The sequence below is a fragment of the Muntiacus reevesi genome, chromosome 9 (genome assembly GCF_963930625.1).
Source record: "Muntiacus reevesi chromosome 9, mMunRee1.1, whole genome shotgun sequence".
Taxonomy (NCBI): Eukaryota; Metazoa; Chordata; class Mammalia; order Artiodactyla; family Cervidae; genus Muntiacus; species Muntiacus reevesi.
Window position 1 is genome coordinate 12,008,884 of NC_089257.1, and position 13,082 is coordinate 12,021,965.

Here is a 13,082-nt window from a genome sequence, read left to right on the forward strand (position 1 = left end):
TTATTATTTATTATTACATTATTTTCTGAAAATGATGTCTTATTTTCTGAGAGATGGGAGGGCTGGCATGCTGCAGCCCATGGGGTCACAAAGAGTCAGACACTTCCTGGCAGCTGGATAACAACAAATAGCTGCTTTCCTGCGCTGTACTGTCTTTACAACAAAGTGAACCAGATATACGCATACATACACCCCTCTTTTCGGGTTTCTTCCCTATTGGGGTCATCACAGAGCACGGAGTAGGGCCCCCCAAGCTGTATAGCGGGTTTCGTGCTAGTTATGTGGGCCTAGTGGTAAAGGACCTGCCTGCCAATGCAGGAGGTGCAAAACACAGATTTGATCCTTGGGCTGGGAAGATCCCCTGGAGTAGGAAATGGCACCCCACACCATTATTCTTGCCTGGAAAATTCCATGGACAGAGGGGACTGGCAGGCTGCCGTTTATGATGCTGCAAAGAGTCGGATATAATGGGGTGCATACACACACACGCACACACACCAGTAATGTCAATCCCAACCTCCCAATTCATCCCACGCCCCCTTCCCTTGCTGGGTAATTTCTTATGTTTCAGATATTTCGCCACATTTTTAATGCTTCCTAGTACTTCATAATGACCACTCATGAATCCCAGAGGTAATTGTGATCTGAGTTTCTGACCCAGAAATAGATAAATGCCCACCATTAATTTTATGCCCTTGCTAATCTACCTTTCAAGCATTCAATAGAGGTTTTCCAGAAAAGTTTTAATATCGATAGGAAAATAGAAGCTCTTTTTGTGATACAAGTCAATGGGGAAACTACATCACATTTCCACATACTGGAGATTTGCCACCTTGATATTCACATCACATTCAATTTTTCTAACAGTCCAGATAGGGAAAGGGGATTCCCACATGCTTAGGTTCCAAGTGTAGGAAATAATTTCCCCATTCAAGAATGCATAATTCTCAAACATGTCTCACCAGAAAATCGGCTTGTAAGACAAAGCCTTTTCCTCAAAAGAGATAATTAATTCCTGGGAGAGAAAATAGCAGCTATGAGACAAGCTCCCTGAACCTTATGGAAACCTCTTTAAATACATGTAGCAGGGAGAAGGCAAAAATTATTTCTGTTGTCATTCACCTCTCTACGGCAAGCTTCATCATGGATAGACTACCATTTGACCTCTGCACTCTGCCTCGCCCTGAAGAACCAGAGTCCTTCATTTAAGGTCACTCCTCCATAGCATTTCAAGAGAACCCACTCTAAAGTAAAAACTAGAAAACATATTTTAACAGAATTTATGTGAAGAAATTTTGAAGTTTAAGGATAGATGTAAAGGTTTAGTCTTATAAGATCACTTCCTTTTTTAGCAATTTTATTGATGTATACCTGACATACAAAAAAAAAATTGAACACGTTCAATGTATACAGTTGTTCATTTAATAGTGAATTACCTGAATAAGATCTCCCTATATATGACATCTCAGATGTTACAGATATTTTATACTGAGAATTACTTATTACAAGAAGCAGTCAGTCTGGAAATAAGATTGTTTCTAAACACCCCAAAATGTCATTAAGACCATCTCAGAAACTAAGGTAAGTTTTTAAACAGTGCTGCTGCTTATTAAAGATTCTTACTTACCATGTATTGTACTCATTATTTCTCAGCACTTTTCAGATACAGCAATAAAGTATTTCATCCTTATCCCAATTATTGAAGAGATGGTTTATAGTTATCCTTTTTTTTTTTTTTTTTAAATTTTATTTTATTAGTTGGAGGCCAATTACTTCACAACATTTCAGTGGGTTTTGTCATACATTGACACGAATCAGCCATTGAGTTACACGTATTCCCCATCCCTGTCCCCCCTCCCACCTCCCTCTCCACCCGACTCCTCTGGGTCCTCCCAGTGCACCAGGCCCGTGTCTCATGCATCTCACCTGGGCTAGTGATCTGTTTCACCATAGATAATATACATGCTGTTCTTTCGAAACATCCCACCCTCACCTTCTCCCACGGAGTTCAAAAGTCTGTTCTGTACTTCTGTGTCTCTTTTTCTGTTTTGCATATAGGGTTATCGTTACCATCTTTCTAAATTCCGTATATATGTGTTAGTATGCTGTAATGTTCTTTATCTTTCTGGCTTACTTCACTCTGTATAATGGGCTCCAGTTTCGTCCATCTCATTAGAACTGATTCAAATGAATTCTTTTTAACGGCTGAGTAATATTCCATGGTGTATATGTACCACAGCTTCCTTATCCATTCATCTGCGGATGGGCATCTAGGTTGCTTCCATGTCCTGGCTATTATAAACAGTGCTGCGATGAACACTGGGGTGCACGTGTCTCTTTCAGATCTGGTTTCCTCGGTGTGTATGCCCAGAAGTGGTATTGCTGGGTCATATGGCAGTTCTACTTCCAGTTTTTTAAGAAATCTCCACACTGTTCTCCATAGTGGCTGTACTAGTTTGCATTCCCACCAACAGTGTAAGAGGGTTCCCTTTTCTCCACACCCTCTCCAGCATTTATTGCTTGTAGACTTTTGGATAGCAGCCATCCTGACTGGCGTGTAACGGTACCTCATTGTGGTTTTGATTTGCATTTCTCTAATAATGAGTGATGTTGAGCATCTTTTCATGTGTTTGTTAGCCATCTGTATGTCTTCTTTGGAGAAATGTCTCTTTAGTTCTTTGGACCATTTTTTGATTGGGTCGTTTATTTTTCTGGAATTGAGCTTCAGGAGTTGCTTGTATATTTTTGAGATTAATCCTTTGTCTGTTTCTTCATTTGCTATAGTTATCCTTAACCTAACTTGATGGTTGAAAAATTTGAGACTAATAGAAATCAAGCAAATTGTAGGACCCAGCTCCCTAATACTAGGCACCAAACTTTTTGCCTTAGATATCTCCTTTAATAAGGAAGACTGATCATAAATGAGAACAAATTAGACTACATTTTACACACATGGAAGACATTCATGAATATTAAATGACATAAATCATCAGCTGTTAGTTCCAACACAAGCATAGAGAACCTCTCCAGGGATCAACTATTATGAATAATATGAGTTTGGGGGGATTCCTTGAGGGTAAAATTGGTAATGATTCTTCCTGAGATCACTGCATAGTTAAGTCATATTATTACTCAAGCTGTCAATACTTTCTACCTCCTAGTTGTACACACAGCGATAAAATTAATAGAAGAGCTATGTGTATTCCAAACACCATAATGAGGATGCCATATATGTCAACTCAAATAATTCCTATAACAGCCTGTGAGCTGGATCTCATTCTCAGGTCACAGATGAAGAAACAGAATATAATGTGTTAAGGTAATGTACCCAGATTAGGGAAGGGAAGAGAGAAGAACCAGGAACTAATCTGGTTTTTCTAATTCTCAAACAAAATCACTTAACCACTGGGATAATCACTTTAGATATTTTTCAGAAGTGTCTGTGAGTTCATATTTTGTAAGGAGATAAAGGAGGAAATATTTGGGGCTAAGAGAGAGGCCAAGATAAAAGGGCTGTTCAATGAAAGAAGCACCACATTTTTCTTAACATTTGGGGGTCCCAGTATGTTATTATGGTGTGTGTGTGTGTGTGTGTGTGTGTGTGTGTGTGTGTGTGAACTGATTAAACTGCTGCATATAAACCTGCCTCTGAAATATTAGTGTATTAGTAGTATTAATGTGATTATAATCATTACAGTCATCTCAGAAAAAAGATTACTAGTTCAACATTGTTTATTTTAACATAGTGAAACAGAGCATGGGTTAAGAATTTGGAGAGAGAAAAAAATTAACAAGTGTAATCTGATCTAACCTTGGTCCTCCCCTTTATTAACGCTTGGTCCTAAGGAGAATCCTTAACTTTTTATGCTTTTATTTCCTAATGTATAAAAATAGGTATAGAATGATAGCAGTAACCACCTTTAAGTTTGCACTAAGGGTTAAAATAGCAAACGTTTGCAAAATCATTTAGCACGCACCAAGTGTTGGATAGGTTTTAGTTAATATTATCCTTGTTATTACAACTACTAGCACTAGTTTCTGAGATTGCATCCTCAGCTGCAAAGTGGATGATATTTTACCAAGCACACAGGTTGTTATCACATGAAAAGGGATACGTACAAAACAATGGCTACTATCTTGGGCATACAGAAATCAATTATTTTAAAGTATGCATTATTAGCTGTTGTAAAGTTACTGGACTTAGGAAGCATGCATTACGACTACTTCTAAGTTCCTCTGGTATCCATTCCTTAGATTCCCATCACCAATGTTCTGTTGCTCCTTACGCAATCATTATCAGCAGTCTATTAATACAACTTGGGTTCTTGTGTCTGCCTTCCACCCCCTTACTTAATTACAGGCCATTTCATCCAAGACAAACAAAGATCTTTACTAGAATAACATCCAAGATTCCGCTTCATATTCCTGTTCACCAATTCACCCATAGTCTCAGTTTTCATGATTCCCCATTTCCAAAAGACTAAAATGAAAATTTTATAGCTTTTCACTTATAGATTTTACACCAAACTTCTACCTCCTTTTCAGGATTTATTGCTATTATGTATGTGATGTCCTGTGTCAAACTCTTAGTAACCTGGAATGAGAAAGTGTACACAGCAGGTCTCCTGCCTGTATGTTTACAAAATTTATTCATTTCTACAATCTTAATAAGGACTTCACCTGGGAAGCAATGAGATTAATCATGAAGAACTCACAATCTTTTCAATACAAGCACACACACACGAATCAAAAGAATTCAATACTTGATAGAATTTTCTAAAATTATTATATATTAGAATGAGAAGTTTCATAAACCCAAGGGTGCATTAATAAAATATGTTTTCTCTTCAGGTAATGCAATTACCCATCACAGGAAACACATGGAGAACAGGAACAATGTGACAGAGTTTGTTCTACTGGGGCTCACACCGAATCCAAAGATGCAGAAAGTCATATTTGCTGCTTTTTTGGTCATCTATATCATCACTGTGGTAGGAAATATGCTCATCGTGGTCACCATTACTACCAGTTCGTTACTGGAATCCCCCATGTACTTTTTCCTAGCTTATCTCTCCTTTATTGATGCCTCTTATTCTTCCGTCAATACTCCCAAGTTGATCGTAGATTCACTCCATGAAAGTAAAACTATCCTATTCAATGGATGCATGACCCAAATTTTTGGGGAACATTTCTTTGGAGGAGCTGAGGGCATCCTTCTTACTGTGATGGCCTATGATCGTTTCGTGGCCATCTGCAAGCCCTTGCACTATACAACCATCATGAATCGGCGAGTGTGTGGACTTCTAGTGGGGGTGGTGTGGGTGGGAGGCTTTCTTCACGCAACCATACAGATCCTCTTCATCTCCCGCTTGCCCTTCTGTGGCCCTAACGTCATAGACCACTTTATGTGTGACCTGAACCCTTTGCTCAATCTTGCCTGCACGGATACCCACACCCTAGGGCTCTTTGTCGCTGCCAACAGTGGCTTCATCTGCCTATTAAACTTCCTCCTTTTGATGGTCTCCTACGTGGTCATCTTGCGTTCCCTAAGGACATATAGCTTAGAGGCGAGGCGCAAGGCTCTGTCCACCTGTGTCTCCCACATCACAGTGGTCATCTTATTCTTTGTGCCTTGTGTATTTGTGTACATGAGACCTGCCGCTACTTTAGCCATTGATAAAGCAGTTGCTTTATTCTACACTATCATCACACCCATGTTAAATCCCTTAATCTATACTTTGAGAAATGCCCAGATGAAAAATGCCATTAGGAAATTGTGTAGTAGGAAAGAAATTTTACGTGATAAATAAATCTGCTTGGAACACAACATTGATTCAATAGAGGCAATGGTCAGAAGGACATCATGGATGATCTCAGCAAGGAATACTTATGGGATAAAGAAAAAAAATTAACTGCTACAAATCACAGATTCTGCGTTGAGTAGATCAGAAATGAGTGCAAGAAAAGAGAGAAAAATGACCCATAACTACTCTTTCCATATGCTTGAAATTCTACCAGATTCGGGTTTAGTTTTACTAGCTTCAACCAGTTACATAAATTCAAAGGTTTTTCTTCTAATAACAAATTAAAGAAATAATGGAATTTATTGCCATCAAGTAATAATTTCTATAATTCATCACAACCTCAGATATACGGATGATACCACTCTAGTGACAGAAAGCAAAGAGAAGCTAAATAGCCTCTTGATGAGGAAGAGATAAATAGCCCCTTGATGAAGAAAGAGAGTGAAAGAGCCAGCTTAAAACTAAATATTAAAAAAAACTAAGATGATAGCACCCGGCCCCATTACTGCATGGCAAGTATAAGGGGAAAAGGTGGAAATAGTAACAGATTTCCTCTTAGTGGGCTCCAAAATCACTGCAGACGGTGACTGCAGACATGAAATCATGCTTCTTGGCAGGAAGGCAATGATTTGCCAACAAAGCTCTGGATAGTCAAGGCTATGGTCTTCCCAGTGGTCACGTACTATTCTTACAGCTGGACCATAAAGAAGGCAGAATTTCTTCAAATTGTGTGTCCCTTGGACAGCAGGGAGATCAAACTGGACAATCTTAAGGGAGATCAACCCTGAATATTCACTGGAAGGACTGATGCTGAAGCTGAAGTTCCAGACAACTCATTGGAAAAGTCCCTGGTGCTGGGAAAGATTGAGGGCAGAAGGAGAAGAGGGCATCAGAGGATGAGATGGCTGGATGGCATCATTGATGCAATAAACATGAACTTGGGCAAACTCTGGGAGATGACGAGGGACAGGAGGCATGGCGTGCTGCAGTCCATGGCATCACAAATAGTCGGACACAACTGGGTGACTGAACAATAACAAATAATTTCTAAAATAACCCAAGAAGGTATGCATAAAGATATGTTGCATACACGCATGCTCAATCCTGTCCAATTCTTTGTGACCCCATGGACTGTAGGCCCCTCTCTGTCCTTGTGATTCCCAGACAAGAAGAGTGGAGTGACTTGCCATTCCTACTAAAGGGGAATCTTCCCAACTAGGGGATTGAAATTATGTCTCTTAACTCTCCTGCACTGGCAGGCAGATTCTTTATCACTGGCACCACCTGGGAAGCAGAAAAAGGAAAGTATCAAAAAGTGTCCTAAAGAGAAAAGCATCAAAGCAGATGTATTGGAAAGCCAGTAACCAAGATTGACTAATTTCCCAGGTCAGGCACTGAACTTCAATGAACTTCCAGGCAATGATGACACAATGTTTAGATAATTATACTGCTAACCATTTACTGAGCCAGAACCTCTGCTTAACAGAGTATGTGTTGGATCATTATCACTAAAAATCTAATAATTTTTCATTAATAACTATGGTTGTTTTTATATATCACAATTTACAGTCACATGGTACATGTAATATTATAGTATGTAACTATTTAACACTATAAACGCACTGGCCCTGTCTCCCTCCAAGGGGTGGATAATGAATGTTACACCATTTCCAAATTCCCTTGCAGCCTTCGGCACCCTTTGGCATTGCTCATATAACCCAGGCTCTGCCGGTCACACATCAGAAAGAGTAAAGACTCAGATAAAAGGACATTCTGATGTCAAAAAAGCATTTCTGTCTTTCCCATATACAGTCACACTCTGTAAAGTACTGTAAAGTGCATGCCTGCTATATAGCAATAGTTTCTACGAGATAGCACAGTACCATATGCATGGTAAATACTGAATGTGTGGGTGAACATATAAAGGAGAACAATTAACTTCATTAAAATGAAAGAAGTAGTACTAGAGGCTAGGGAATTCCTTTCTCCTTTAAGTTGATTGAACTTCAAGGAAAAGTCTGGCTTGACCTCAGGGGGGACTACAATTTGCTTTTATTCCTGTTTAAACTGAGGATGAGAAAGAAATTTAAACTACATTTCTCAGCATATGAACTAATAGCTTATCTTAATATTCTCCCTGCTCTCAGCAAGATTTTCTATCTTATTAATAGGAGCTCTTTAAGCTATATTCTACAGTTAATCTATTTACTTTTCAGTAACATTTCATTGTTAAAAGCTGTTTTTAAAAATGCATGGCTCACTACATACAAAGCAATTTCAAGATAAATGCACTCCTTTTACTATTTTTTGTCTTAATTCACTAAAAGCATTTTGAGCACACTATATCAGATGTTCATAATTGCTGGGGTTGCAATGGTAAAAAAAAGAGAGAGAGAGAGAGAGAGAGACAGAGAGAGACCTGGATTCTGTCTTCAAAAAGCTTAAGATCCATTGAAAAATTCCCAAGAGGAAGTAAAAAATTACAACAAGGTGTTATAAATTATAAAATAGTGGAAGGACAAGGTACCATGAAATGTGTAGGGAATAGAAATTTGTACAGCCACTATGGAAAACTGTACGAGGTTCCTTAAAAAACTAATATGATTCAGTGATCCAACTCCTAGGAACATATCCAGAGCAAAGCACAATTTGAAGGGACGAACGCACCCCAATGTTCATTACAGCACTGTTTACAACAGCCAGGGCATAGAAGCAACCTAGATGCCCATCAACAGAGACTGGATAAAGAATATGTGGTACATATATACAATGGAATATAATCAGCCCTAAGAAATGAAACCGTGCCATTCACGGAGATGTGGACGGACCTAGAGACTCTCACACAGAGTGAAGTAAGTCAGAAAGAGAAAAACAAACATTAAATAATATCACTTACATGTGTAATCTAAAAAAACGGTACAGATGAACTTATTTGCAAAGCAAAAATAGAGTCACACATAATAGAGAACAAACACGGTTACCAAGTGGAGAAGGGGGAGTGGAAAGAACTGGGAGATTGGGACTGACATATACACTCTACTATGCATGAAACAAATAATAAGAACCCGCAGTATAGCACAGAGAACTCTATTCAGTGGTGACCTAAATGGACAGGAAATCCTAACAAGAGGGGACATGCGTATGTGCATGACTGACTCACTTTGCTGTACATCAAGAAACTAACGCAACATTGTAGAGCAACTATACTCTGATTAAAACTAATTTTAATAAAAAACTGTGAGGATCTGTAGAAATGTGTGTGCCCAGTTTAATGTTTAAATATGAATAAAATAAAGTGTTATATAGGTTTCCTCACATATGAAAAAGCTTTTATTTTAAAAATTAGAGGCCAAATTATATGATGTAATTATTATATAATATGCTGTTGGTAACTTAACATAAAGATACCAATGTTTTCAATTATTATTTTCACAAATCAAAACTGTTCATAAAAATTATAAATGTGAGTGTAGTTTGGCATAACTACAACTGCTGACAGCAGTGATTAGCAACAGAAAAACACAAAAACATATGGGAATGAGTCTGTGGTGGCAACAGGCTGATCTAGGAACATGGGTACATGGATGCAAAGGAAGAGGAATTAGAACTGATAAAAGAACAGTATTTTAACTGTTTTAATGAGAATTCAAACTGTCTTGTGATATAAGAACCAGAACTTCAAGAGAAAAAAGTAAAAGTGGCATAAGCAATGAAGTGCAATGTGAGTAGAGATCACTGTTACAGCTGATGAACGAATGATCATCTCTGGGACCATCGGATCAGGCTCAATGGGAAACCATGTGAAGTTTTTTTTTTAATAAATATCACCAGTTTCATTACCTCATTTCTGTCCAAACTGCCTGGAAAGACACCCTAGAGTTGCGTTTAATGAGTAAAAAGTATGTGGACAAAGTAATAACTCAGTATGTATCTCAGTTCTACCACTAACTTGAAGTTTGGTCAAACATGCCATCCCTCATCCATGGGCAAAATCTACACTCTCTCCAAAAGATTGAAATCCCGGCCTGGGAAGGAAGTCCACATTCAAAATGAATTCCTTCTTTGGGTGCTCATTTCTCAGTCAAAGGGCTTTTTTTGGAGAGCTCATTACCCTTTTTAGTTAGAACCCTGACATAATTATTGATTGCATGTGAACTTTTTCAGTTAAAATCACTCTGTTCCGTTCCCTGACTGGACCCCACCTAATACAATATGGAAAATACGTAATACAATGCTAGTCTTATAAGCATGTCATAATTAGTATTTCTTTTACTGTACAACCAAGATTTAATAAACAAGAACATTCACACAAAAAATTCTATATTGAGGCCAGAGTCCAAAGTAAAGGAGTATCATTAGGCATGTTTTAATAATCAGTAGTAACCAACACATCTCCATGCTACATAATAAGACCAATTCAAAACTCTCAATTTGTACTTTTCACCTTCTGAAGATATTTCCAGATTTCCTGTGAATAGATAAGTATTTATTGATTAAGGTGCATTAAGTTGTGATAAGGAGAGTGAGATGGGAGACAGTAAGTCTGGATTCCAACCCAAGCTTTAGTTCTTGTGCTTAAGTGGCAATCAGCAAGTGTTATTCATTCCTTTGTTAAATTTGATATATCATCAAGAGGCTTGGACTAGAGTACTTCTATTACTTCTATCCGTAACGTTTAATGATTATGTTTAACTATTATCTGAAGTCACTTTTTTCTTATTTCTTTCTATTTATTTTTATTAGTTGGAGGCTAATTACTTTACAATATTGTAGTGGGTTTTGCCATACATTGACATGAATCAGCCATGGATTTACTGGGAAGACCCAGAGGGGTCGTGTGGAGAGGGAGGTGGGAGAGGGGATAGGGATGGGGAATACATGAAGTCACTTTTTTCTCCCAGAGTTTCTTCATAGCACGTTTAACCTCAGCATTTCTGAGGGTATAGATTAAAGGATTTAACATAGGGGCCACCATAGTGTAAAAGACAGCAACAGCTTTATCAATGGGCAGAGTGGTGGCTGGGCGAAGATACACAAACACGCAGGGCACGAAGAATAACACAACCACCGTGATGTGAGAGCCACATGCAGAAAGGGCTCTGCGTCTCCCCTCCAAACTGTGAGCCCTCAGGGAGTGCAAGATGACCACATAGGAGACCAACAGGAGAAGGAGGCTTAACAGGCAGGTGGATCCACTGTTGGCAGCAACAAAGAGACCAAGGATGTGGGTGTCCACGCAGACAAGCTGCAAAAAAGGGTACAGGTCACACATGAGGTGGTCTATGACACTGGGGCCACAGAAGGGCAGCCGGGCTGTAAAGAGGATCTGAACGCTTGCATGGAGACACCCTCCGGTCCAGGCCACCCCAGCAGGAGCAGGCACAGCCTGCGGCTCACGATGGCCGTGTAGTGCAGAGGCCTGCAGATGGCCACGTGGCGGTCATAGGCCATCTCCGTCAGCAGGATGATCTCAGCAGCACCAAAAACGTGTTCCGCATAGACCTGAGCCATACAGCCATGAAAGGAGATTGTCTTGAGCTCATGAAGGGAGTCCACAATCAACTTAGGAGCCGAAGAAGAAGAGTAAATTGTGTCTATCAAGGAAAGGTGGGTCAGGAAGAAGTACATGGGGGAGTTCAGAGCCTGGCTGGTGGTGATGGTGACCACAATGAGCAGGTTGCCTGAGAGGGTTACCATGTACAAGATCAAGAACACCACAAACACTACCTTTTGCATTTGGGGGTCCTGTGTAAGACCTACTAGAATGAACACAGTCACATTCCTTTCATGCTCCATCTATGTGGTGCGGGTAATGTAAACACTGGCAAGGAACACTTTACTTTTAAGAAAGAAAAAAAGGAAAAGGGAATATAAAAGAAAGAATTACTGCAAAATGCTACCTTTTAACAGTACTCTGACAATATCACAAATGATTCCTTCTTTTCCCCAAACTGTCTAGGAACCCATGCATCAAAATTTCTCTTAGTTGACTCTCTTAGATTTTTTTTTACATTTTTTAATATTTTCCAAAATTCTGGAGCTTACATTACTAATTTTAATCAGAAAATACATATAACGTACATGTTTTTTTCTTGGAGGCCTTAGGTTGAAACAATGAATTTTTTTTTTCCTGGAAATCCTACCTTTTATTTTTTTTTTAATTTTTTTAATTAGTTGGAGGCTAATTACTTCACAACATTTCAGTGGGTTTTGTCATACATTGACATGAATCAGCCATAGAGTTACACGTATTCCCCATCCAGGTCCCCCATCCCACCTCCCTCTCCACCCGACTCCTCTGGGTCCTCCCAGTGCACCAGGCCCAAGCACTTGACTCATACATCCCACCTGGGCTGGTGATCTGTTTCACCATAGATAATATACCTGCTGTTCTTTCGAAACATCCCACCCTCACCTTCTCCCACAGAGTTCAAAAGTCTGTTCTGTACTTCTGTGTCTCTTTTTCTGTTTTGAATATAGGGTTATCGTTACCATCTTTCTAACTTCCGTATATATGTGTTAGTATGCTGTAATGTTCTTTATCTTTCTGGCTTACTTCACTCTGTATAATGGGCTCCAGGTTCGTGCATCTCGTTAGAACTGATTCAAATGAATTCTTTTTAACGGCTGAGTAATATTCCATGGTGTATATGTACCACAGCTTCCTTATCCATTCATCTGCTGATGGGCATCTAGGTTGCCTCCATGTCCTGGCTATTATAAACAGTGCTGCAATGAACATTGGGGTGCACGTGTCTCTTTCAGATCTGGTTTCCTCGGTGTGTATGCCCAGAAGTGGTATTGCTGGGTCATATGGCAGTTCTATTTTCAGTTTTTTAAAAAATCTCCACACTGTTTTCCATAGCGGCTGTACTAGTTTGCATTCCCACCAACAGTGTAAGAGGGTTCCCTTTTCTCCACACCCTCTCCAGCATTTATTGCTTGTAGACTTTTGGATAGCAGCCATCCTGACTGGCGTGTAATGGTACCTCATTGTGGTTTTGATTTGCATTTCTCTAATAATGAGTGATGTTGAGCATCTTTTCATGTGTTTGTTAGCCATATGAACTTTTTAATTGAATGGTATATGTATGGGAAAAGAAATATAGGAAGTTGTGTACTGGTATATTGTGGGACCCCAAAAATATATGATCTGAATATATTAATATTTGAGGAGATCACTTTAATGTGCTCATAAAGTTACTGCTATCAGTTCATGAAATGAACACAGAATGAGGGCCTTGCTGACTCTAACAGATTTAGAGGATAGGACAGGGG

General features: G+C 39.1%; 1 protein-coding gene and 1 pseudogene across 1 annotated transcript; one reads left to right on the forward strand and one right to left on the reverse strand.

Moving 5' to 3' along the window:
* Positions 1–4,880: 4,880 nt before the first annotated feature.
* LOC136174616 (olfactory receptor 4C46-like) lies at positions 4,881–5,810 on the forward strand. Its single transcript, XM_065944788.1, has one exon. It carries the CDS (start codon positions 4,881–4,883, stop codon positions 5,808–5,810), a length of 930 nt encoding a protein of 309 aa, XP_065800860.1.
* Positions 5,811–9,450: 3,640 nt separating this feature from the next.
* Positions 9,451–11,600, reverse strand: LOC136175636 (olfactory receptor 4C12-like; annotated as a pseudogene).
* Positions 11,601–13,082: the final 1,482 nt, after the last annotated feature.

What these genes read in the sequence shown, in the direction of transcription:
- LOC136174616 (XM_065944788.1), top strand. Translation starts at nt 4,881, where the DNA reads ATGGAGAACAGGAACAATGTGACAGAGTTTGTTCTACTGGGGCTCACA.